At 46.1% G+C, this 25,826-nt stretch overlaps 2 protein-coding genes across 25 annotated transcripts in view; one reads left to right on the top strand and one right to left on the bottom strand.

Annotated features, from left to right (window-relative positions):
- Positions 1–25,826, top strand: part of LOC6499350 (dystrophin) — a 126,033-nt gene that overhangs the window by 2,761 nt on the left and 97,446 nt on the right. For 20 of the 24 annotated variants that reach the window (XM_014910529.3, XM_014910533.2, XM_014910532.3 and 17 more), the window contains 14 exons: positions 8,427–8,581; positions 8,647–12,108; positions 12,171–12,485; positions 12,542–12,847; positions 12,905–13,407; positions 13,469–13,556; positions 14,741–15,781; positions 15,884–16,116; positions 16,175–16,336; positions 16,394–16,553; positions 18,304–18,399; positions 18,475–18,610; positions 23,417–23,580; positions 23,647–23,752. In XM_014910529.3, coding sequence (XP_014766015.1) covers positions 8,427–8,581; positions 8,647–12,108; positions 12,171–12,485; positions 12,542–12,847; positions 12,905–13,407; positions 13,469–13,556; positions 14,741–15,781; positions 15,884–16,116; positions 16,175–16,336; positions 16,394–16,553; positions 18,304–18,399; positions 18,475–18,610; positions 23,417–23,580; positions 23,647–23,752 — 6,927 coding nt within the window. The remainder of the gene's footprint in view (positions 1–8,426; positions 8,582–8,646; positions 12,109–12,170; positions 12,486–12,541; positions 12,848–12,904; positions 13,408–13,468; positions 13,557–14,740; positions 15,782–15,883; positions 16,117–16,174; positions 16,337–16,393; positions 16,554–18,303; positions 18,400–18,474; positions 18,611–23,416; positions 23,581–23,646; positions 23,753–25,826) is intronic. The other 4 variants (XM_014910530.3, XM_014910536.3, XM_032449909.2 and 1 more) reach the window with 1 other exon arrangement.
- LOC6501232 lies at positions 19,458–20,923 on the bottom strand. Its single transcript, XM_001954778.4, has one exon. The coding sequence runs from the start codon at positions 20,726–20,728 to the stop codon at positions 19,673–19,675; it is 1,056 nt and encodes a 351-aa protein (XP_001954814.1). The 5' UTR covers positions 20,729–20,923; the 3' UTR covers positions 19,458–19,672.

Here is a 25,826-nt window from a genome sequence, read left to right as displayed (position 1 = left end):
GATCCCTTGAAATACTCCGGGGTGTTCATATATGGCCATAAACTATACCCATATCTTTGACAATTTCTATCCGATCCTTGAGAGGGATATCTTTAAAGATTTGAGGTTTGATTCTCTATTGATCTGCGTTTAAATCTCTAATCAAAATTTTCGGTCCATTTTTTTCATATATTTCTTTATGGAGCTCCTACAAAAATATAAAGAATATTTGTAAATGGCCATCTCTGACAATTTTCATCCAATTCTTAATCGGGATACCTTAAAAGATTCCTAGATGGATTCTCCATTGATCTTCATCAAAATCTAGAAATCGAAAATTGTCGATAAATTTTTTAAGAATTTTTGATGATAGGCCTCTTTGGAAAAACCTGTATCTATAGTCTCTGGCTCTAAATATTACCAATATCTTTGCCAATTTTTATCTGATTATTGAGATGGATACCTTAAAAGATATGGATTAACCATTAATCTCCACCAAAATCCCGAAATTGAAAATTTTCTATAGAATTTTTCCAATTTTCTTGGATCTATCGTCTCTGGCCCTAAAACCCATATCTTTGCCATTTTCCATCCGATTCTCAAGCGAGATACCCTAATTAATTAATAGATCGATTCTTAGTTCCTTTATCCATTGCAGAGTTGAAAAAAGAAGGTCCAACTTATTTTTTCCTGTGTAGAACAGCATCAATGTGTTGGCACACACCCCTTCGAGAACCGCAGCATTATCGCTTTAGCTCATTTGGTTGAGCATTTAATGATCGGATGGGATGGGATGGGATGGGGGCTGCGGGTCGGAAGAGGGTGGGCGTGGCGTGGCAGGGTTGGAGAACACGCAGCGTAACCCGCGCTGAGCTAATGAGAGTCCGACCACTCGGAGGGGGAGCAGCAGTTGTGGCAAGGAGGGGTGTCAGTCATTGTAGTTGTTGGCTTTTTCCCACAGTGTAATTGAGACTCGATTCCGATACGAACCACACCAATTTGTGCGAGAGGTCTTTAATGTGTGTGGGTTTCAATAATCGGTATCAGATCAGCTCGGGGTATATGCCACTTTCCACAAGTGATGCGGCAAGGAAGGAATATGAATTTAAGGAATATGATTTTTGGTTTAAATATAGTAGGAACTTCTTAGTTATAGGATAGTTATTGTAGTTCCTAATCTAAATAGTGTAGGAACTGCTCTGAAGCCTCATAATGTGATTCATGAACCTCACTTTGGACCACTGAGTGAGCTCAGCATGCTTCGGTTCTGGATTTGGAAACCCATTCCAAATGTGGCCTAGGCATTAGGCTTTTTATCCGTGGCTGTCTCTGGTGTGTCTGCGGCTAAAACCGGCAGAGCCAGACCAGGCAGGCCAGCCAGCTGGGCTTGGAATGCGTCAAAATGCGCATTTGCATTTGGCCGCATGTGTCGGATTTTGTTTATATTTTTGTTCCTATTTTTCTGTTGGCTTGGAATCTGGAGCACACACTGCCACTGCCACACACAACCCTAAAAAATGACTCCAACTACAAGCTGCAATTTGTTATTCCGGCTATTTTGCTCATTTTTTTGGCTAATGGCTTTCCATTTGTTTATGGCTTGATTGGATTTTGTAGGTACTTTGTGGGCAGAGTGGGAGGAGGAGTTCTATTGACTTTAAACCCGGCTATCTGAAATGAATCTGGCTTTCAGCCCATAACTCGCCATTCAATTATTGTTCCAGCGATCGATCTGTACGACCCACAAAATAGCAGCTCACCCGCTGAAAATCGAATAATAAATTCAATTCATAACCCGAGAGCTGTCTTATCACTGATCGATGTTGCGTGCCAGCGAGGAATCGAGATATAAGAGTATATATGAGAAGAAAAAAAAAAGAGAAAGGGCGCCAAGTTCGAGGGGCTGAGCACCCATCGATATGTTGAAGTGGCAGGCGATCAGTTGTAGTTGCAGTTGATGATTTGTGATGCCCGAATGGGTCTGGAGCGGGCTTTTGGTCAAGTTACTTGGCCAGCATTTCACTTACTCCGTTTGGCTTTTCAATTTTCGCCTTATTGGCCGGGAAAACTTTCTAATTAGTTAGTTAACTGTTCGGCCGAACGTGTTGTTTCTCAGTGTCAGTGTGTGTGTGGGGGCGAGCTGTGGCAAAATATTGATTAAAGCCGGTCGGTCGGCAGTGTGTTTTTTTCCTTAAGGTTTATTTTTAGTTACGTGTGTGCATTGTTTAACGTCAACTACAGCCACGACTTGTCGGCATTGCAGTTGTTTGTCTTGTGTTGACAATCGCCTTCGAGTGCACCTGAGCATACAGTGCGTTTCGCCACTGTATAGGTCAGATTCAGAGCTCGATTCAGAGTCAATTCGGAGTGGGTTATCCAAGGATGTTCCCCAATTATTGGAATGAGGAGACTGATAATAAAGTGGGTCAGATATGAGTCAGAATTTCAGCTATTCATTGTTGGTAATCTCTGAAAAAGACTTAAGCCTATGTATTGTAGTGCCTTCTATTGTTTTTCTGATAAGAAAGTGATTTAAAGTGGTTCTCAGACTCACCTACTGCAACTGACAACTCAGCAGGTGTCTCAGCCCTGTTAAGCTCTCTTTAAACCTCAATTAGAGATCCGCGAAAAGCGAATCCCTCAGTAAATAATTAAACCCTCCGAGTCATAACTGATAAACAAACATCTGACAGAATGCGTCTGAGGCAGGGAATTCAATTAAAAAGCTGCAGGAGTACGAACAGCAAACAGACATCAGTTAATTGACAGGAATTAATGGAAGCTGGCGGCGATTGGAACTATCAGATATGCGTACTGGCAGAGCACATACTATTCGTCCAATAATAAATAGCACATGACTCGAATGCTGGCAATTCTCACGCTCTCGAGGGGAGGCAGTGGCAGTGGCAAGATACACATACTTAAACCCCTATCAATTATGGCGGGGCCAAGAGCCACAGAGTCAGCAGACCCAGCAGACCCACTCGCCAACACTCGTAAAAATAACAAGGAAGCTGTTTTCAAGTCGCCAAACAGGCAGGAGCAATAACAGGAGGCAGGATCAAGTGCCCGGGCCAGGCATTCAAGTTAAGTGAGCTCTAATAAGCCCTGGGAGGAATAAGCTGTGGGCCAGACTGAGTGGCGAGGAGGCTGATAACGTGTTTTAAAGCGCAAGAGATACTATTTCATATTATTAAATATATTTAAATTTAATTTTCGTGCTTCTGCATCCTCAACATCTCTGTAATCTTGTCTCACTCCTCCTGCTTGTAGCCCAAAAGCTGACTCTTTCAAGCATTTAAAAGTGAAACCCAGCCAAGAACCTGTTTGGGCCTTCAAACACCACCGGGAATTGAGAATTTGTCAACCACAATGAGCCTCCACTGCTGGAGCTGCTTGACTTGCAATTAATGCTCGAGTGAATGAATTCCGCGATAAGTAAATTCAATTATCCGTAACATTAATGAATGCGTAAAAATTAAGCGGCAACTGGCGGCAGACAAACCGGTGGCGGTTAAGTGATTTTGTAATCAATTTTCGGCCACCGCCAAAGATACTTCGCAGAAGTGGGCAGTCAGCAACTCAACTCGCTGCGAGGCGAGTGTAGGCCGTTCAGCTGAGATATGGCTAAATAATTTAATAAATATTTATAGATAAGTGGCTATAGCTATGGGGAATGGGTTATGGGGTTGTGCAAGTGCCTCCTACTTCAATCTTTAAAAATATCTCTCTTTAAATAGGTCTCACTCTGACAGCAATTAATCATTTAGAGCTGGAAACCCTCTACATTAACACCCTTAAACGTTTTGGCCAAGAACTGACCGGAAGCGTCAAAATAGTGCTGACCGAGCGGCGAAGAAACAACAACTCGGACATGAACAAAATATGAGCAACAAAAATGAATTAAAACTTCCGCTTGCAGTTCACTTTATTTTTTATTTTTTGTGTTGTGGAGGCGGCCAGTGGGGGAGTGGAGTTTGTTGGGTCTTGGCCAGGTTAGCTGTTGTTGTGTTGGCTGTTGCATGTTGTTCTCCTCGTCTTGTGTCTCCCACATTGATAAAGCCTTTGAAACTCACTCCGAGAGTGTCGGACATGCTGGTGTTTTGCGCCAAAGGCATTTTTGTATTGGGGGAAACAGGTTTTCCCCATGTTTTCCCCCTCCGACCCAGCATTCCTGCCTCTCATACATTTATTTCTATATGCAAGCTGGCTTTTCGGGCCATTGGAAACTCATTTTGGTATTCTAATTTATGCGGGCTGGGAGGTGGCTCCAATCTTGGCCAGAACGATGCATTTAATTCATGTTTCTGGCCTCAAATGAGGGCTAGAGAGGTGTTGGACATAAAAATAAATAAAAAGATAAGCGCCAGAGGTAGTATATTCTCTTTAATACTCAATTTTAATAAATATTGAAAGCAAAAACCCTTAAAAAATAATCAAAATAAAACACTACCAGCTGAATTCCAATTGAAATGCACGTCACTTGCAACGAAATGTCGCAAGAAGTCACGTTTCAATTCGTAAAAAAAGTTGCCGCCAATCGAAATCGGGAAATTGCTGGAAAATGTGAATTAGTGGCTGAGTTTGGGAAAATGCCATCCGCAGTCTGGCCCCCGGCAGCCTCTAAATTTCCCATTTGGCCTGTAAAACCGAGCAATTAAAAGCGGGCCTCCCCCTCCACGACTCTGAAAGAAAGCTGAAATTTCCATTATAAAGTCATGACAACTGAGCCCATCCGACCGTGGGGGATATATAGATAGATAGGCTTGGCTATAACGCAGAACCAGAACCCACTGAACCATAGGGGGAAAATAAAAATGTACTTTTTGTCAATTTGCATTTTATTTTGGTTGGAAATTGTTTCGAGATTGCTTCCCAAATTGGAAGTCAAAGGGTGGGATTACAGACAGTTTTAGTCTCTTTAGAGCTTAAAATATTTATACTCTTTAATGAGTTCTGATGTCACTTTCCATTCTAATAACTTGAGTACTACTCCCTAGTATTATTCCAACTAGTTTAGAGGCTCACCCAGTCGGAACGCTTCTCTATTGAACAAAATAACGTCACTGCTCGGTCTTCTCGGGTATTTTTAGGCTCTTCCCAGTCGCTCTCCGCTGATAAGAGGTGGAACTATTGCGGGTCTTATCATTTTGGTGGCCGTACGAGAGTTCCTTCACCTCTTTCTCTGCAGGGACGGCGAATAAATATTTGCCCCAATGGCACTGTAGTTTGTTGTATTTGAGTGCGTGAGGAGGGGCTGCGAGTGTGATGACCCACAATGAAGGGGGATCGGACGGCACAAGCCAACCGGGCTTCCAATAATAAACAGACAGCGAGCAGGAGGATTGTTTACATGTATAATTTTTGTTTTCATTTCATCCGATGCGGGTCACGCGTCGGTACTATAACTCAAATAAGTCATACAAATAGACCGAAAATGTAACAGGGAGATGGGGCTCCTATCAGAGGAGTCATAAATTCTAATTACCGAATCAAATGGCTCTTTTAAAGGGTGCTACCATAGTTTTGGATTAATAACTCTGAAAATTCTGATAATATTCCACTCAAATATCTCTGACAAGCTCCCTAATTCGCAAATTTAATATTTCAATAGCCGGCTTTCAGCAGAAGCTGTCAATAAATCAACAAGCTCGTTCAGCTTCGCATACCTTTGGAGCACAATGGAGCTGGCAACAGAATAATGCCACAATACGACTCTATATCATGACAGGAATCGGAAAGAAATCTGGAAAGGGTTCACTGACAATCGATATATTTCGGTTTATGGGCCAAAACATGAAACAATTCCTGCTCAGCTGGTCTCCATTTACATAGAGACTGAGCTCTCGCACACACAAAGCCATAAAATATCAATTTATTGCTTTATAATTGAAGGCAATAAACGTTTGGAAAATAACAAAATCAACGACCAGAGAAGCACACTGTAATGACATCAGTACATCATTCAGTCACTCAGTCAGTTCCTCCACGGAGCGCAGTTCCATTGAATCGAATTCGAGTATTCTGTTTGCTTGGTTTTTCAATTTGCAATAAATTTGCGCCGAAGCCCGGCTACATTGAAACAATCAGTACAAAAAGCCAGAGACGACAAACAAATAGAAAATAAATAAATAAATAAAACTGAACAAAAAAATTTTCAAAACTTGTGTGGTTGGGAATTGCAAATTTCGTTTAATTGTCTTGTTTCCAAGGCTGTTTGTTGGCCAAAAATAATACAGATTATAGCCCATACAAAGTATCTTAAAGTATCAGAGTATGATAGTTTAAAAACTATTTAAATAAATGCCGAATAATAATACCTTAATGTCATTTGAATAATTCCCACACTCTCCCCCATCGGCAGTCACTGCTTTTCCAATTTAAACTTTTTCGAAAAGCTTCTCAAAGTTTTTATGGCTCGTGAGGAATATGATATAAATACCATAACCAATAAATTGAATTGAATTGTTTGGCGAATCGGCAGGAGCCAAGACTGCATGAGGAGTAACTTCAATGAGGTTTTCCGGGAAAACAATTTCCAAACAACTTTGACCAAACAAAGTGCCAGGCTAGTCATCATAGCCAGTTCATAGCCAGAAACCAGCTTCCTGGTAAACAAAAGAGCAGTGCCAAGACTGCAAGAGGGCCAGGGAGCCAGGGAGCCGAAGAAATTGCAGTGTAATTGACACTGAAATGTGGCTTCAAGCTGATGATGTTGCAATCATCTATGGGGCACAGCAAAAATTATCTAATTGCCGACAAGCCAAGAGGGGGTACTCTGACAAGTCAGCAAATATTACAGAGGCAGAATTATGAAAGGATATTGAAGCCGAGATAGACCCTTTCAATAAATCTTCAACTTGTCAGAGACACTGTCCCAGTTTCAGCCATCTCAGAGGGTACAAAGTTAATGAATTCAACGAGTCTAAGGCTCAATTAATGAAATTTCATTTAATTATCAGCGGGCGGCTGTGGCATGCCACCACCACCACCTCCGCAAAGCTTAAATTTGAACCGAGAGCCGGGCGAGTTGGCTTTGCGACTTGTACGTGTGGCAGCGTCCGGGGCCATTGGAAACAGGCTCAATTGGTCGGGTCCTTTGGTTCACAGTTGGGCTCATTTGTGGGTCACATGCAACAGTTTGTCGCAACCAGGCAACCAGGCAACAGTGGCAGCGGCAGCATCGTGACTTGCCACATCGATCAATACTCTGTGTGCGTTTTCCACTGCTCCTGGCCGGCAATTAGTCTTCCGGGAGGCACTAGCTGTCCTTCATTTATATGGCAATTAAATTCCGCATCGGCCTGCCTTGAGTGCCTAGCCTTTCGTCTTTGGCTTTTCCAATTTCCACTTGGATGGCGCGTTTGCGATGATTTATGTCCTCCAAAATGGATAACTCTTGCTCGAGATGGAAGTAGGTAGTGAGATATTTCAGCAGCCTCTTACCAACAGATATGGATTGCTTTTTAAAGTGATATTTTGAAAGCACTACCTCAAGGGGCATTACTTCCCAGCTGCTCTCCAGCTAATTATTGTACAAACAGTGATTAGCTGTAGCCTCAAACCGATTAGAACAAGTTAATTACGGTAATCGGCTCAGAAAGTTGGCTCAGGTCTAGGTTTGGGTGCATTCCGTGTGCTGTCTGCTCAGTTTCACCTGTCAATTAGCATAGAACCAAAAACCAATTCAAATCAGGTCCAATGCTGGGGCAATTACTCACCCGAAAATAATAAAAATCGATCAGCAATTACACGCAAGCCAATGCCAATTCATTTAATTGTCTACCCAAGACGTCCATCAATCAGAGGCCAGAGACTGGAGACTTCTTCCAGAGACCGATGCAAATTGCTTTTGAACAGATTGAGCTGCGGTTTCACACAAAACTGACAAATGACTCAGACCGGAGGTGGTATGCGATGGTATTCGAACCTCTAGCCTGTTTAGGCAGAGAAAAAAACTAGTCCAAATCTCAAGTCTAAGATGAGCTTGAAAATAAAAGGCCACAAGTTTAAACTATAGTTGATACAATACCTATTTTAATTTCAATTTAAAACTCCCTCTTATTGTGTGGCCCACTTTTCTTCGAGTGTATGACCGCATCAAAGTGCTGACCAGCCATGAGCCCTCAACTCTCGGCTGCGATCGGATCTGCTAATTGATTTTGAGCGAGTGATTTGGCACGTTTTGTTGCAGTTCATTAGCGGAGTTGGCCTGCAGTCAGTTAGTTGCGTTTGGCTCTGGGGTTGGGCTCTGGCGATAGACAAGACTCGGGTCTGGAATCCAAAGACTTTCTGGGTTGGGCTGCCCGGCGATGGCCTACAATCTGGTGGCATTGAAGCCCGCCGACTTGGCACGAGGTTAACAGAAGAAAGTTGGCAACTCTTTCGGCACTAAAGTATCTAACGAGACTTTTCTTTTTGTCCCTTTTCGGCCGCGACCGCTCCAGATGAACGACAGCACATACAGAAGAAAACCTTCACGAAATGGATCAATTCACATCTCATCGACACCCAGTGCACGCCAGTGAAGGACTTGTTTCTGGACCTCCGGGACGGACATCGGCTGTTGGCCCTCCTCAGTGCCCTGACCCAGAAACAGTTGGTAATTATGATCTCAATGACTTATCTGCAGTACTCCAGTAAACTAACTAACTTCCCCTCCCTTAGAAACCCGAAAAGGGACGGATGCGAGTTCATCACATCAACAACCTGAACAAGGTCCTCCAGGTGATCCAGGAGCACGGCGTCAAGCTGGTGAACATCTCCAGTGACGACATCGTGGGCGGCAATGCCAAACTCACCCTGGGCCTCATCTGGCTGATAGCCTTGGAGTTCAACGGGCAGCATCTAGTCAAGAGCCACTCCAGCAACGGCGTGGAGAAGTCCCTGCTGGCCTGGGCGCGCCAGTACACGGAGCCGCACGGCCTGCAGCTCAGCGACTTTTCCAGCTCCTGGGCGGACGGACGGGCCTTCATCATGATCCTCGACGCTCACATCGAGGAGCTGAACCTGCACTCCGCCCTGCAGCAGCACGCCCTGAAGCGGCTCCACTTGGCCTTCGATTTGGCGCATCGGCACTTCAAGATCGAGAAGCTGCTGGACGCCGAGGACGTGCACACCCACAAGCCGGACAACAAATCCATCCAGATGTATGTGATGTGCCTGTACCACGCCATGGAATCGATGCGGGCGAGAGTGCAGGAGCAGGAGCAGGAGCACGAGCAGGACACGGATCCGGAGAGAGTGCCCTGCACCAGCATCACGGACTTGGACGAAGTCCCTCTGGACAATGATCGGGCCAGCTTGGGCATCTACACCTCCGACAGTGGCGGCAGCATGGAGCAGAGGTCTTCGGGCGAACTGAAGGACAATCCGCTGCGTCCTCTGAGCACGGCCACGAACGCCAGTGTGGAGATCAGCGGCTATCAGAGTGCCTTGGAAGCTGTGCTCACCCTCTTGCTCGAGGACGAGCAGCTGCTCTCCCAGGAGCTGCCCGACCCGCAGGACTTCCAAACCGCCAAGCTGCAGTTTCACGAAAACGAAAGCTTCATGCTGAAACTCACGGAGCACCAGGAGTATGTGGGGGAAGCCCTCGAGGAAGGTAGCAACCTGATCAACGAGTCCCAGAAGGCAGGGGTTGGCTTGAGCCAGGAGGACCAGAACGAGGTGCGCCAGCAAATGGTGTTGCTGAACGAGCGATGGGAGACCTTGCGGCTCAAGGCTCTGGATGTTCAGGCGAAGATCCTGATGCGGCTGGCGGAGTTTCAGAAACAGAAGCTGGAGCAGCTGCGGCAGTTCCTCACCAATGTCGAGGATCGCATCTCACACATGAGTGATATTGGCCCCACCTTGGGGGAAGCCGAGAAGCAACTCCTGGAGGCCAAGCAACTAAAGTCCGATTTGAGTGAACAGCAGGAGCTGGTGGACAGTCTGAGCAGCATGGTCGTTATAGTCAACGACACCTCAGGGAACTTCAATGATCTGGAGGATCGGCTGAGCGCCTTGGGCGAGAGATGGTCGCACGTGGTGAAGTGGACCGATCTGCGGACCGAGAAGCTGCAGCAGTACAAGTGCATCTCCAGGTGGCTGGACGCCCGCGAGCAGGATCTCAAGCTCATGGAGAGCAGGGATGTCACGGACGTGGGCGGCATAACCCAGCGCATCAACGAGCTCAACTACTGTGCCAAGGACCTGCTGGAACTGCAGAGATACCTCATTGATCTGCGCCAGATGGTGGCCGCCACCCTGCAGGACGGCGACGACAAAGGGGAGCGCGTTCTCATGCAGCTGGAGAGCTACGAGGATCGGCTGGACGCCCTGAAGCAGATCGTGGAGGTGCAAACGGTCCGCATTGAGACAAAGGGCTTCAACTTTGGACGGGATCGGGCCAGTTACGACGACAGTCGAGTGGTGCGTCCCGAGGGCTGGGTGGACTACCAGATGATCATCCGATTCGGCGAGGAGGAGTCCGAGGAGGAAGACGAACACGACTTGGCCAGCAAGAAGCGGAAGCTTCGCAATGCAGACAACTTCTTTGCCCTGGAGACGCAGATCATGGAGCACTTCTCCCACGTCCAGGAGGCGGAGCAGAAGCTCCAGCAGCTGCAGAGACACAGTCTGCGACAACAGTGCGACACTCTCAAGGAACTCCAGGCGGAGAACAGCCGGCGGAGTGTGACGCTGCCGGAGCTGAAGAAGCTGTTCGAAGTGTGTGAACTGGAGGATCCGTCGAGGAACCTTCTGCTGGAGGGTACCCACATCAAGCAGCTGGAGCAGCGCTATGCGGCCTTGGCCCAAAAACTAACCAGCCAGCAGAGCGAGAGCAGCACCCTGCTGGCCAAAGAAAAGTATTACAACAGTCTGACTGGATTCAAGCTGGTCCTGGCCGATTCCAGGGACTGGTACAAGCAGCACGCCGGCTCGGCCAGCTGCCAGGAGCTGGAGCAGCGCCTGAGCCACATGGAGTCGCTGGCCTCCGAAATTGCCGAGGCCAAGGCCGCCACTGAAGAGCTGGATGACAAGTTGCTGGAGTGGAAGCAGGACTTTGGGCTCTTCTACGACAGTTGGCACGACATGAAGCAGGCGCTGCAGGCTCTCATCCAGCAGCGAGGAGGGGAGAGCCTTTCCAGGCAACTCCAGCAGCTCCAGGACTTTGTAGCAAAGGTCTCCAGCCAGAAAGTGCGAGTCTCAAACCTGGAGGTCATGCAGAAGCAACAGCAGCTGCTGAACCAGTTGGTGGACGAGATGGAGTCTCTTCGGCCGACCTACGACAGTTTGCCGAGACATGCTCTGAGCGAGGAGCTGCAAACCACCTGGCACAGACTCCCAGAGCAGCTGAACGAGCGGGTGATCAAGCAGACCACGGCCATTGAAAATCTGAATCACTTTGCGGCGGAGTACAATGCCATTATAGCCGTCTTGCGGAGCGCGGCGGACAAGAAATTGGAAGGCCTTGTAGGCAGCAGCAGCCAGGACCTCCGCAAACTGGAGATCGATGTGATCAGTGCCCGGAACTTCAGCGAAATCCTCATCAAGGAGGCGGAGCCGGCCCAGAAGGAATCCCTTCAATCCCAGATCAGAGCCCTGAATGCTCTGTACGAGCAGGTGGAGCAAGTCCATCGGGCCAAAAGGCAACAGCAGACGGCCCTTCAGGGTCAGATCGATGTGATCCAGCAGAGACTGAAGCAGACGGACGAATGGCTATCCGAACTGGAGACCAACACTCCAAAGTCCGGGATAAACGACATAGCCAACTCCAACGAGCTCTTCCAGTCCAAGTGCCGTTTCCAGACCCTCAAGGAGACCTGCGAACGCGAGACGACACAGTTCCGCGAACTGAACGAACTGGGCGGGGAGTTGCTGCTCCAGATGGACGAGTTGCAGGACAAGAGCAAGGACTCCCAGTACGGACCTCTAGCCAAGCAGTTCACCCGCCTGAATGCCCGCTGGACGGAGGTTACTGAGCGAGTCTACGCCAAGACTGCCCTGCTGGAGCACATTTCCACCCAGCTGGGTGAGTTCAAGAAGTTCATGGTCAGCGAGACTGGCTATTTGGACAAGCTGGAGAACAAGATTCGGAACACGCCGGAGAATGCAGCCGACGCCGAGGAGATCATGGAGGAACTTGATGTGAGTTGAGAGAGCACTCTTCTTATCATTTGATTTTTTAAACAATTTTCCATTTTTTTAAGGATCTGGAAAACGTATTGCGCTCGCACTCTGAGGAATGGCTGGACAAGATTCAGGAAATTGGCAATGAGCTAATTGGCAACGAATTCATGGCCGACTCCATGCGGCGGGACATCGACGACATTGTCCAGAGGTGGACCCAGCTCCAGCAACAGGCCAAAAATCGCACCGAACTCCTCGAACAGAAGGTCAGCGAGGCGGAGCAGTCCGAGAAGTGTATTGTGCAGTTCGAGGCCTGGCTGAACCGGGTGGACGAGATACTCAGCGAGCATCTGGAGCACGATGTGACCATCGAGGATCTACCAGAGGACTTTCAAGTAGGTTACAAACAAATATGCCTTGAATTCTAGACCAAATTCCACTATTTCCACAGCGCCTGGCCAGGGAGTTCGTGGCCAACGAGAAAAACTTCAAGGAGATCGCCGAGATCATTGATGAGCATACGAGAAAGGGCAAGGTGGGAGCCGCCAATCGCCTACAGGAGCAGCTCAACCTAATGGAGCTGAGATTCAAGGCCTGCCAGGCCAAGCTCAGCAAGTGCACAGCCCCGCAGCCCGCCTATGAGTCGCGCCTCAATCGGGCCTACTGTGATCTCCGGAACGTGGAACGATCCACTCTGGTCCTGGATGTGGCATCAGCTGGTCCCAGTGCGGTGCAGGCCCAGTACCAGATGTGCCTGGTAAGACGGTACTACTTTCTATATCCAAAACAGTGGTACCTTCATGTACTTTTGCAGCAAATCTACCGGACTCTGTCGGAGATCAAGGCGGAGATCGAGAGCACGATCAAGACAGGGCGTCGGGTGTGCGAGGACAGATACACCAAGTCGCCCAAGCAACTGAGCCAGCGGATCGACGCCCTGAAGCATCTGTACAACGCCCTGGGGGAGAATGTCACCCAGTCGAAGGCGTTCTTGGAGAGCCTGATCACGCTGGCCCGAAAGCTGGAGGAGTGCTTCGATTCGGCAGACACCCTGATTCGAAGGTTCGAGTCGCCGCAGGAGGTGCACGACCGGAACTCCATACTCCTGGAGTTCGAGGATGTGCTGCAGAAGTGCGAGGAGCACTACAACGAGTACAGCAAGTCCTGTGACCAGACCAGCATGGTGGACACCCGCCAGAGGATAGACGGGCTGAAGGCCACCTACCACAAGCTGACCAGTGCGGACATCATCAAGAGGCTCACTGAAATGAAGGCCACGTTGCAAAATTTAGACAACATTTCGCTGGAGACCTTAAAGTATGAACCCCATCCTTCAAGTCCTTTGCAATTCCCCCAACTAACTGAGACCTTCTTGCAGGGCAATGGAGCATGACCTGAAGGAGATTAATGTGCCCTCGAATCCTGAAATTGAGAAGTTGCAACAACAAGTGATTGCAATTGTCGTGGTGAGTCGGAGCCAGCAAACAAATCCTCTTAATTGCACTACGCTTTCCTCTCCCTATCGCTTGGACTCTCTATATCCTTCCGCATTCATCCTTCATGCCCTGTAATGTATGCTTTAAAGTTTAAATTTACCTCTGTACATCATGTCCTGTTATCGGTTTCCATTTTCGCTCCATTTTCTCGTTGGTGTGTCTTTATTTGCTTACCTTACCTTTCGCTTTGCACCTGCCCTCGGTCCTGTGTCCTCTGAAGGATGATTCTGCCCGAACACCTTTGACCCAGGCAGGTACAAAGCAAATGGAATTGGGTTTCGCATTCACCTTGCTTCCACTCCTTCTGTTTCACATCATTGAGCTGCCATCATTTGATTTACAAGCACCAGATACCCCCTTCCCAATACCCCAAGGGGTTTAAGATTTAAAACAACATAAACAGAACTCCATTTCTATCAGATTCTAAATTATCCTTCTGCTTTACCGTCACCTGTAATTACGCTTATCCTGAAATCTCCATATCCCCGCCATACCACAGAATAATTGTACTTACACTTAATCATTTATTAATTACTTTTCTCATTACATTACAACTTATATCTTAAAGCCTATTTAATCATTTACATTTCAATTTTTTCAACGTCATATGCCATTAAGTAATCTCTCCACAAAAAGCTAATCCAGATCCGATCACATTTGCCAGTGTTGGTAAATGCAATACCATCAAATCTACCATATCACCCCGGCTAAAAGCCAAGCATTTTATAAATATTTCAAAACCAGAAATCACCGTATCACTAGCGCTCTACGGGGTCTAACTTTGGTGTCATTTTCACGCTTCAAATTGTTAATGTGTAGAGTTTATAATTGATTCCCTCCCTAATTGTTGTTGTGGCGTTCAATTGGTTGTGGCTGCGTTAAAAGATCGAACCATGATATCCCAAAGAAACATAAAACGTAATCCTCCCAATCCACCGCTCACAACCACCACCACCACCACCACCACCAACCACTACAAATTAAATATAAAAAACCACCGCTCACCAACAAAAAGCTAATAAATGGCCACTGCTTCCCTAATGGAGACTTTTATTTAAGTGTATAAGTGTGTTTTGGGCTTCATTTCCTTCCGAAAGTTTGGAGAGTTTGTAGAGACTTGTAGACTTATGACGCCATATGCATTTATTGCGCAGGACGTGCTGAAAACGCGGTTCAATGAAGCCACAACCCTTGCCACTCGCAACTCCAACTCTCCACAAAAGTCTCCAGTCGGGGACGATGACGACACGGAGATAGTTGTTGTTAGCGACACTGTGCGACAACGGCGAGCAAGGACACCCCAGTCCGGAGACTCCGCCAACACTAGCCACTCCGAGTCCCCCACCAAGCCAGCGGAGACTGCCGTTGCAACGGCTGGAGAGCCAGTGATGCCCGATGTCCTGCCGCCGCAAACTTTCCGCCTGGCCGAGTCCAGTACGCTCTTCTCCCAGATATCCCTGAATCCCGCCAAAGTCTCCAAGACCCCGCCACCGAAACCGGCCAAGACCAAGCGAAAGGCCCCCAGCACACCCACCCAGGTGGTGGAGATCAAGGTGAAGAACATCCAGAACGACAAGATGTCGGTGCAAAATATCGCACTGGAGCCGCTTCAGGGGGAAATCGTGGACACCGTCAACATTTTGGAGAGTGTGGAACCATTCGTCCCCGAGTTTGTGGAGACCGTGCAGATTGTGGATCTCTCCGAGGACTCTGACTCTTCGTTGAGAGTCGATTCCGAGGGCAAGGAGGTCCGCCGCTCGAAGAGCAAGCATTCGTTGAACGACTCTCCACTGGCCCCGGTCTCGGACGAGGATGAGGAGCAGGAGGAGGATCTCCTCCGGCCGGGTGCAAACAATACCAGTACACCCTTCCTCCGAGTGGAGAAGCACCGCATCTCCTTCGATGAGAAGCGCAAGCGGATAGCCAATGAGCGGGATATTTTGCGGGATTCCGAGGAGGACGATCCCAAGACACCGGATACGCCCCAGGAGACGCAAGTCTCCAAGCCCAAGCGATGGCGGCAGTTGCAGCCGGAGCTGGAGGCCCTGGACCCGGAGTCCCCTGGTCGCGACAGTTTCTATAGTCCGGACAAAGAGTCCGGCTTCGATGTGGAGCCTCTCGTTTTCTCCGACGATGAGGATATCCCTCGTTTTTCCATGGAAATGACACCAACCATAGACTCCGATAGTGATACGGTAATTTGGTGGAATAATTTTAATGATTTTCTTTTTTAAAATATAAATTTTAATATATTTTTTCTTAAACTTTATTAAACTATTTGAATTATTTCGAAATAGAGCCGTATAGAGACACCTTCGGCCAAGAAGCCGGACTCCTTTTTGAGCAAAGTCCTGAACTCGATGCCCTCGCCAACGGATGACTCTAATGTCACCCTCAAGAGCCCTCTCAGTGAGGTGGAGCCCAGGAGCCTAGACGACCGGGTCCGGGAGTTCGACAAGCAGGCCAAGCAAATGATCTACAAACTGAAACTGACCAAGGCCAAAATCGAGCAGTGCCACGAAAGCGAAGCGTATGTTTTCTTAAAATACTTAGAAACATAATTCGATAAGTAATCCTTATTCCTACAGAGATGACCTGCGATTGCTGATAGCTCCAGATGCGGCTACTTTGATATCCCAGGGCGACTCTCTGGTGCTGGAAACCCATGGGAAGCAGGGCAGCATATCCCGCCTGGTGATGAGGACACAAATCATCTTGCGAGAACAGTTCCGCGAAGTTCAGCAGGCCAAGTAAGAGTCCTCCCAATCCCCCAATGTGCCGGATAATTTATGGCTTCATCTTCGCAGATCAAAGACTTCGGGAAGTGGCGCCCCGGCTCCTCCGTTGGACAGCGTGAATATAGAGGAGCTGGTCACCAAGGGACTGCGGCGGATTAATGTTCTCATCGAGAAGCCCGTCGATCTGAAGTCTAGCGCCGATCTCGAGAAGCGCATGGAGGACATCAATGTAAGTGTGGCTGGGGGCCAGCCGATACTGGCACCTGGCCAGGTTCAAAGTGAAAACATCTGGCCGTGGCCGAAAATTGAATTTAAATGATCTACGCGAAACTACAATTAAATCATTTTTGTTTAATTGTGGCCATTAGTCATTCGCTTGGACATTTCTTTGGGGCGTCACGTCCATGGGCGATGTTCATCCGTTTTCTTTATCCCAAGTTAATTGCCCTCTTGAGAATTTGGCTGCATGGACGTATATGCAGTGGCCACAGTGGCTAAATGGGTCCATTAGAAGGCCCAAAAATAAACCGATCTGACACAGTTACACATCTGTGTGCAGTTTGGCGGCGAGGAGTGATGCCTTAGTGGGTCAGAAGAGATCGCTCGTGGGAGGAAGAGCGATTTTAAGAGATCCTCAGGCACTGTAGTGCAGTCTTTATGTTGGAAGGGGTGGATTAACTTTTGTAGCCTGTCGTGTTTTATGAAATTCTTTCGAAAATGTTTCCAGATTTTTTTGATGGATTGAGGCATGAGAATGTATATGAATATTGTCGTTAATAATAAGAAATGTTTCGAGGTCTCCTCTGTCCCAAAAACATACTTTAAGTTTGAGTAATTTTTTATTAAATTTCTGAACTTCCATTTCGCAGTTGACACTCTTTTTGGCGCAAAAACTTCCTCCGCCGACGGCTCTTCGACATGCATATGATAAATCTAGGAGCTTCAACAAGTTCCATCCCTGGACACCAGAGCCATTAATCACTGCAATCATTTGTTGTTTATTTTTATTTTTATTTATTCATGTTGTTGTTGGCTTATTTTATGGCACCAGCGAGCATGGCGACAAACGCCAGCGATTCGTAAAAAGCGAACAAATAAAATTGGAAATAGAAAAACATTTCGGATTTCGGCTTTCCCGAGAGAAGAAAAACGAAACAGAAGAGTGCCTATGATGATGTTATTCTAAAGAGGGCCCCCAACATGTAAATTCTTCTCTTTGCCGGCAAAATCAGATATTTTGTTTTTATTTTTATAGACTTTTTGTTTTTCTCCCATTCAGTCGCAGGTCGTCTTTTAGGAATAGCGGTCGTATGGTGTTTATACTTCTTTTTTCATACACATTTTGATTTGAAAACTGTTTTTCCGCCACGGTGATTGATTGTAAATTTGCGGGAAATTCTGTTTGGCGCGATAGCCGGATAGCGAATTGCAACAACTTGCATTCCACAGCAGAGCAGAGGCATCAGGGCCCTCCAATGCAATTCTGTTGGTTGACAAACGCCGTCAGAGAGGTGACCCCCCTGCCACGCCCACCAAGCACCACCCCAGACCCCAGTTGTCCTTCCCGGAGAAGGTCCCTGCATGATTGCAGCAGAAATTGAATTCGAATCGCCGCAGGCTATTTCCTTTCCCAGCGCCGGCCATTTCATAACTTGCAGTATGTGTTTGTTCAGCTTCCGCTTCCGCTGCGTGAAAATTAATAAGAAAATTAAATCTACGGCTTGGTTAACTCCTTATTTTGTACTGAATCGGGCTGTTTTCTGTTCATCCATTAAAAATAACTAAAATTTATTTGATGTACAATTTAAAGATAATTAAATGATTGCGAAAGTTAAGTTAAATGTATGCCTTTATGGCCAAATTATTTTCACTTCAAAGAACTCAAACACAAAGAACATGGGATAATTTAAGCATCTCAAACTTGTCATATGACAGAACCACTTTTGGGCCAAAATACTTATATTATTTTCTTGTTGCAGGAGCGCCACGACGATTTGCAGGTGATTGTTAGTGCCATTGGCAAGAACGCCCAGATGCCGAAGGTCACGCCCCTCATGATGAACGAAATTGAAAAGGTTCGCCTCCACATTCTGCCATTCGACTCCCATTCCTGTTCAACAGATCCTTAAATTCCTTTGCCCTCCTTTCAGACCAAAAACAATTTGATTGCTCATGCGGATTCCATTGAGCTCTCGCTGACGGAGCTGAGAAATGGCCCCCGAATTTCCAATGGCAAGGAGCGAGGCAATGCATCTTCCGGTGGGGCCACCATCAGCTGTCGTTCGGGTAAGTTTGCCCCTTGAGTGTTTCTAATAGTTTTCATTTCGGGGGCTCATTCGGGGGCTGTTGATTGCCGGCAACTTCGATTGTCTTCAATAGCTTGGTCTACGCTTCAAACGACTGCTTAAATGTGGATAAGTTGACTTGGTCGAGTGCCTCTCCATGGGATGAGCACATTTTATGAGTGTTTTTTCTAAAGGAAGTCTATTATTGAATGTTGGTTAGCTTAGCCTTTAAATTTATACAATCGAAGGGCGCTCTGACAAAAAATTGTTATTTCATGACTGAATAAATATAACAATTTCATTGAAATTACTCCTCTTTTATTCTTTTTAGTTTATGTGCGCTCATTACCATTTTTTAGTTCAATATAAATGTTTTTCTATTCAGGGCAGTTTTTGTTTTGCGGAAAAAGCAAAAACTGGAAAAAATCACGCACAAGTCCTTTTGATTTTGGCTCAATTTCGCTTTGAACGATTGTTGAAGATTAATTTACATAAATTTGCCTTAATTAGCTTTAGAAAAAAGTACAAGTCTTTAAATTTAGCTCCTATGTTTCCTTAGTCGACTTTTTCCGCCTGGATGTTTATATTTTTGTTGGAAAAAGGGCAGCCCGCACCCAAATGTGGCACGTCAATGGCACTTTTGACATTTTATGGGAATGTTTACGGTGTTGACTTACACTATGGGAGGTGGATCTGGTTGTTTTGGGCTCTCCCCATTTGTTGCTGTCTCGTGTTCCTGTTTTTATAACAGATGCAGGCATATGTTGGTAAATATTTCGAGTGCCAGCCATGGAAAATTGATAGTGTTCTTCAGCTGAAACACAGATTAAATGAAAATACCCATCAGATTTTTATAAAATAGTTCTCATTTAGTTTAATCTTAAAAGCCATCATTGACTTCTCGAAGTTGACCATAATTTTTGACAATAAAATGTACAAGATATCTACAGATATACTGGGAGTGTGAGCCGCAGGACTAGCCAGAATGCCGGAAAAAAATAAATACACCGACATAATTATTTTTCCGCCAGTCGCGCTAGTGAGAGGCTTCCACACTCCAATGTTAATGCTTTCGTCCATGACGGAGACCTTTGTGGCTATCATCCGATGAGTGTTCCCGCAGGCTTCCAATCGTTTTGATGCTGTGGGCGTCCGCAGCGCTGAACCGGGAAACCCTATCGAGGGCTCTGGTCATGGTCAGCTGGTCGTTGGTGGTTTTGATTAGCCCCTGCTTCTGGATGTAGTTCTCGATCTCCTGCTTGGCCTTGTTGGCGAAGTCGATGGTCCTGTCGACGATAGTGCCGTCCCGATGCTCCAGCCCGCCGGCCATCATCACGTCGCTCATCTTGCGGCCCTTGGTGAGGGTGAACTCGCCCATGTTGAACCGCCTGCGCTTCTCCGCGAAACTCAGAATCTCCGAAGAGTCGATGCTCATGAGCAGACTCTCCGAGAGGCTGTACTCCATCGAGAAGGAGCCTTTGTTGTTGAAGCTCCCTTTGCTGGCCATCGGCAAGCCACTTTGAACCGTCTTTGGGGGCGCACTACTCCCAGAGTCAATCAGGAGGATCCCCTTTTTCCTTGTCGACGATCGTGGAGTGGCTGGACCAGAAACTGTAGTTTGGCTCGGGGTTTTGTTGAGGGTCGATATGCGCTTGGTCAGCATCTTGGCGTTCAGGGCCACGCCCTTTTTGGGATGCGGTGTTCCGAGGGACAACTCGTGCTTGAGGTCCTGGTTCGATCCCCGGGTCATAGTTACCGCTCTTGAACTCCCCATATGTGGAGCTTCGGCGCGGTTTAATTTGTACGAGGATCCCTCCATGCTATCACCCACATCCGGAGATCCATCTTTGTCGAGATTCCGTTTGGTTTCCAACTGTCGCCGCATGGAGAGGCGAGCCCTCAGCACCGTGGCATCCACGCCATGATCGACCCGCGGATAGGGAGTTGACGACTTGTTGTTGCTCTTCATCAGCCCGTAATCCCTGGAAGCTATGGGTATCTTCTCGATGGGCACGAACTTGGCGCGGTTATATTTTTTAAACCCGGCTCCATCGGCGGTACCTTTATTTTTGGTTATCGTTGGACGAAGTGGCTTTATGGTGTTCTCTTCGATGGACATCTTGTATTGGTGGTTCTTTTTTATGTATTTTTACAAGTTTAAGATTAAGTTTAAGTTCAAGTAGGGATTTGTTTTATTTGTGTGGGGTGTATGGTGTATTTGTGGTGTTCGTTTCTTTTTTATATTTTTTTATTGGGACAAAAATTAATGTTGACAAAAATGGCAAATTCTATTGAGGTACAACGAATTTTAGAACCTAAAACATGAACAATTGGGACAGGATGACTGGTGGGGACATTGCCTGTAGATTTTCAGAGGGATCAGGACTTGACTCTGTTATCCTGAGCTTAGAGCTTCCGAGCGCTTTTTTACGTGATTGTCCTGAGCTTTTTTTTCAAACAGCTGTTCCTAACAAACACGGAAACATTTCAAAATAAATCGTTGAGCGGCAAGGAAGTAAAAAAGTCTTGTTGTGAACCAGTTATTCGGGACTCTAAATAAACGGAAATGTATTTTAAAAAATATTCATTGAAAATAGAAACACAATTAAATGATAAAAGTGTGAAAGTGAACCATTATTTTCTCTTTAATCTTTTTTGAAAGTTAAATTGTGTTTCGAAAATAATCTGGAAAAACCAATTAAGTTAGTATCTAGGAGCTACAATAGGGACTAATTTTTAGAGGATATCCATTTCCATGAAATATAAATCAAGAAACAAATCCCATCAAGGTCATCCATCACTTGAAATTAAAACTTTAACAGCACTTTCTTTTCCGCAAGCATGTCACCGAGTTTGTCTTAAAGTCCCTGTTGGACTTTCCCCAAAACGCTGCTCCGTAGAGTGACATCTGAAAGGGGGCTGTAGGTGTCCAAAATTTCATGCTTTCTTTGGCTTTTAATGAATTATGACATTTTCCTGGTAGAATCAGTACGCTCTTGATGGCAGGAGTGGGTCGTCGTGTAAAGCGAGGGAAAGTGGAGGGGCTCTTATCAGTGCTTTTCCTTTTCTGAGTGTTTTATATTTTTTATTTTATATGATATTTTCTACCATTTTGCACCTGTTCCGTGAATGCCACAACACAAAGCACCTCGGCAAGGGGTGTGTGTGTGTCGGGCCTACCTGGAACATTCATCAGAGTGAGTGAAAAGAAATTTTACACTTAACGTGTTTCCACTGCTACTTCAAGGGTGTGTGTTTGGTTGTCAGCAATGTTATTATTCCTTTCTGGTCTCCACTCTTTCCAATCCCCATCCTGTGGACTTAAATCCACAGAAAAAAGTGATATTTTTAGGCCACTAAGAGTCCTATTAAATCTGCTTAATATTTATGATGTCGATAAATTCAATGTGCTCCGGACACTGCAATAAGATTCTTTTCAAGACTTCCCACAGGCTTGTTACTTTAGAAGGGGTTATAAAGACTTTGAAATACTGGACACTCTTTTATTTTTTCAATTTAAAATCAATGTTAGTATCATCGTCTGTTTTTTGTAGTGTATATATTTGCTAAGCAGCTTCTTGTGTGGCAGGAATCTCATTCATTCTGTCGCTCACTCAGTCTAAATGCTTTCAGACGCCTCAACTTGACACGACCCGTGTCCCGAGTCCCGAGTCCTGGGTCCAGTGGCGGGGAAAGCCCCGCCTTGGGCTCGGTATTTGTCGCCAAATCCCTTGTCCTTGCAGGCCGACCGGCCTAATCCTGCGAGGGACTCTGCGAAAACTAGAAACCAAAACAGCGGCGAGAAAAAAGCCAAGGCTTCCCACCATTTTCGGTTTTAGTTTTTGTTTTGGTTTTCTTTTCACGGATTATTGGCAAACTCAGGTGGGAGAAACTTTCATAACTGTCAAAGGACGGCCGGACCAGCTCCTGCTGTCCCACCTGCTCCCTTTATCCTTTCTACAGGACTCCTTTCAGTTCTTTTGCTCTGCGCCTACTTAAGCGTTTCTTTCGATTCGCCTTTCCACTCGTTTCACTCGAGTATCTCAAGAGTTTCCATTTTGCTTTCTGAAGTTCTGAAATATTTGCACCATGGCTCGTCCTGGCAGAGTGGCAATTGAAAATTGCTATTTAATAAAAGGAAGTGAGGCGAAAAAGGGAAAACTCTCCAAAGAAAACAGATCAAGCTACGGGAGAAGGGTAGAAATAATATTTTTGCAAACTTTACTCTTCAGTCATGATTCAATGTTGTTAGATGTCATTGGTCTAGTTTTCATTAAAAAAGTTGTAATACTTTTGTCGCAATAATTGGGTTTATTAGAGGAAAAAGTATGTTGGAAGTTGAAAGGACATTTCATAATCCTTTAAATAGAATAACCATTTTTTTCACTTCCTTTACAAACTCATCCCACTGTTCGTATATCACTCAAGACACTCGAAACTTTTGCTTCATTGAAATAGTTTTTCATTTACTGGCATTCTGCTGAAATGTGCAACAAAGTCCTAAAAAAAACCAAAAAGTGATTGTGATGGGAGGAGCGGGAAAAAGAAAATACGACTTGAATTGAATAGACAGTAACAGTGGCCCCATTTAGCATGCTAGCGGGCTGTGTGGTCAGTTGGTCCAAATAAGGTCCAAACCGCAGATGGTGGCAGCAGTTTAATGAGAAAGCCATCACCAGCAGCCAGAGTGTCGTCAAAGGACACGCTAATTAGCAAGATGTTTTGCCATTAGTGAGGAATTTTCTCTTCCGTTTCTTCTTTTTAAACCGCCCATTTGAATTTGTCCCATTTTTTTCCCCATCCACAGACTACAATAACGAGCCGAGCGGCACTGGGGAGCTGGCTGGCAGCTTCGATAAGTCGGTGCTGCAGATATCCGACTGGCTGACTTGGGAACAAAACATGATCAAGATACAGAGTGTCCTGGTCGACGACGTCGATGCCGTGCGGCTGGCCATTGAGAAGCAGGAGGTACGTCCCACAAAAGGACACCCACTACACTCACTCACATATGTATTCACCCATTTCTTTCAACAGAAAGTCCTGCGCGAATTGAAAATGAAAAAGCCACAACTCAACGAACTGGTGCACACGGCGGAAGTGCTCAAAAGCGACGTCAAACGTCAGCAGCTGCAGGAGAAAGGTGAGTCCAGTGGAAAGGATATTGGTAGTTTGGGTTTTCAAACGACCAGTGGCACTATAAGGAGTGTCCTGTGGGATATAGGGGACTCATACTATGGGTTTTAGTTGTAAGATTAGTGTAATTTATCTTTATTCTAATTGAATTTCATTCGCGGACAAACCGAATACCAAAAGTACTACTCCTGGTAGTAGAACATATCGTTTAATTGGCAGTAACAGACTTTTCGATGGCCAATTAATTTTTGAACGAAATTGGCAAAATGGGCCAACGTATGGTAATTTCATTAGGCCCCGTTTAGCTGTCGTGTCTCTTTGCCGGCAAGGGACTGCAGGATTGCAGGATTGCAGGATTGCTGAATTGCAAATTGCTGATGGCAATGAAACACGGTTCCATTTCCTTTCCCCAGGACCTCTCTCCACTTCAGAAAATCACTTCAGAGCAAACAAATTTCCGCCGGGCGAGACACAAATGCATAGGTTAAGGGGCTCGGCAGCTCAGCGGAAAAGTGCAAACGGGTGGAAGCGAGACATATGAGTTTTTGGAGTGAAAACAGCAACAGACACCGGCGGATGGCCACTTAAAATTGCTAACTCAGTCAGAGGAATGTTGATTTCCAGGAGGAGGCAGGTGGGAGGACTGGCGGCAATGTGGTTACGGGGACTGTCAACATTTGCATAACGGGGCCGTGAACCTCGGAAGCCGGCTCCTTCGGTCCGAAAAAAAAACTCCTCTTTAAATCGTCTGCCCCGAAAACAATGTCACACCAATACACCCGCAGGCCCAAAGACAAAGGACTTTTGTTCAAAACAAAAACAAACACAAATACAAAGTGAGAAAAGAGAGAGAGAGAAAAGTTTGTTTGGGAGTAAAAAAAATATTGCATACCCTCGGGCTGTGGTGAATAAAAAAATGGAGTCTACAGTTTGAGAATCACTGAGCAAAGAGCCAATAGCTCTCTTGGACGTGCTCTTAAAGGATATTATACATGTTTTTTTTTTCATTATTTTATCCTGCTTCTGTGCGGAATTTTAATATGGCAGGAGGCATGCAACATTTATGCCAGTTGACATTTAATTGACAAGCGGGGATAAGGCGGGAGCAGCACAGCAGCCGGATGCTAGCAGAAATATTTTTGTGCTCTTTGGTGGAAGTGGATTTTCAGGATGTGGAGCCACCAAAGGAGGTGGCAGTGGGTGGGACTGCCTGCACTGCTTGTTACACGTTATTATGATGTTTGGTTTGTCATAAACATTTGTAACATTTGTGCTCCTCCTTGTAACCCCTCCTCTCTGGCTGGCTTGTACGTGCATTTTTGTATATTTTCGTTGAAGTTTCGGCAGGACGAGGAGGCCATGCTTGGTCCTTTTGTAATGGACTCGCCACAGTTGCTTGCAGCCATGTTCATCCCAAGGCTATTGCTTGCACGTATTTCTATTGTTTTTTCCTCAAATTCAATTGTCGCTTCAAGCCAGATTTTTGTGTGAACTTAATTCGTAATTATTTGGTCTTTAAAGGACCTCCTTGGGGCTCTTGTTGGCAAATAGCCAAACCGAAGCACTACCATTGTAAAGGCATTGTATTTCAATTTGCTTTTCAAATAGCGCTTCGGATTTCCCGGAAAACAGGTCACAGACATGACCAGTTCATTATCTGGAAAGGAGGTGGCCGCGGAGCCAGGACTTCAATTAATTACGTATTTGGCGAAGTGAAGTGAAGCCTAATTAAACCATTATTCATTATCTTGTCTGCTCTACCTCCTTGCGCCTATCTCTTAGTCCTGCGGCTGCACCTTACTTTGCCTCATTTTCTCTCCCTCCCAGGCCAGTCGGCCGGCAATCGCACAAACTTTTTCCAACCCGAATGACCCCAAAGTCCTTATCATAAATAAAATGCCAACCCACACGGAGACTGAGTCCTTTTGCCGGTGCTTCTATATGAGTGTGTGTGTGTGTGTGGGAGAGTGTTTCCATGTGTCTGTGTTGAGGTTGGCTCGTAAATCTGTCTTTGACATGCAATTTCTGTGCAGCGGCTGTTGCTGCAACTTGGCCAACAAGCAGCCTACAGGAGCAACACC

Source organism: Drosophila ananassae, chromosome 2L (assembly GCF_017639315.1).
Source record: "Drosophila ananassae strain 14024-0371.13 chromosome 2L, ASM1763931v2, whole genome shotgun sequence".
NCBI lineage: Eukaryota > Metazoa > Arthropoda > Insecta > Diptera > Drosophilidae > Drosophila > Drosophila ananassae.
Note: the sequence above shows the minus strand (reverse complement) of the source record. Positions and strands in the feature narration are given on the sequence as shown.

Coding starts and splice junctions, on each gene's coding strand:
- LOC6501232 (XM_001954778.4), bottom strand. CDS start 20,728: ATGTCCATCGAAGAGAACACCATAAAGCCACTTCGTCCAACGATAACC.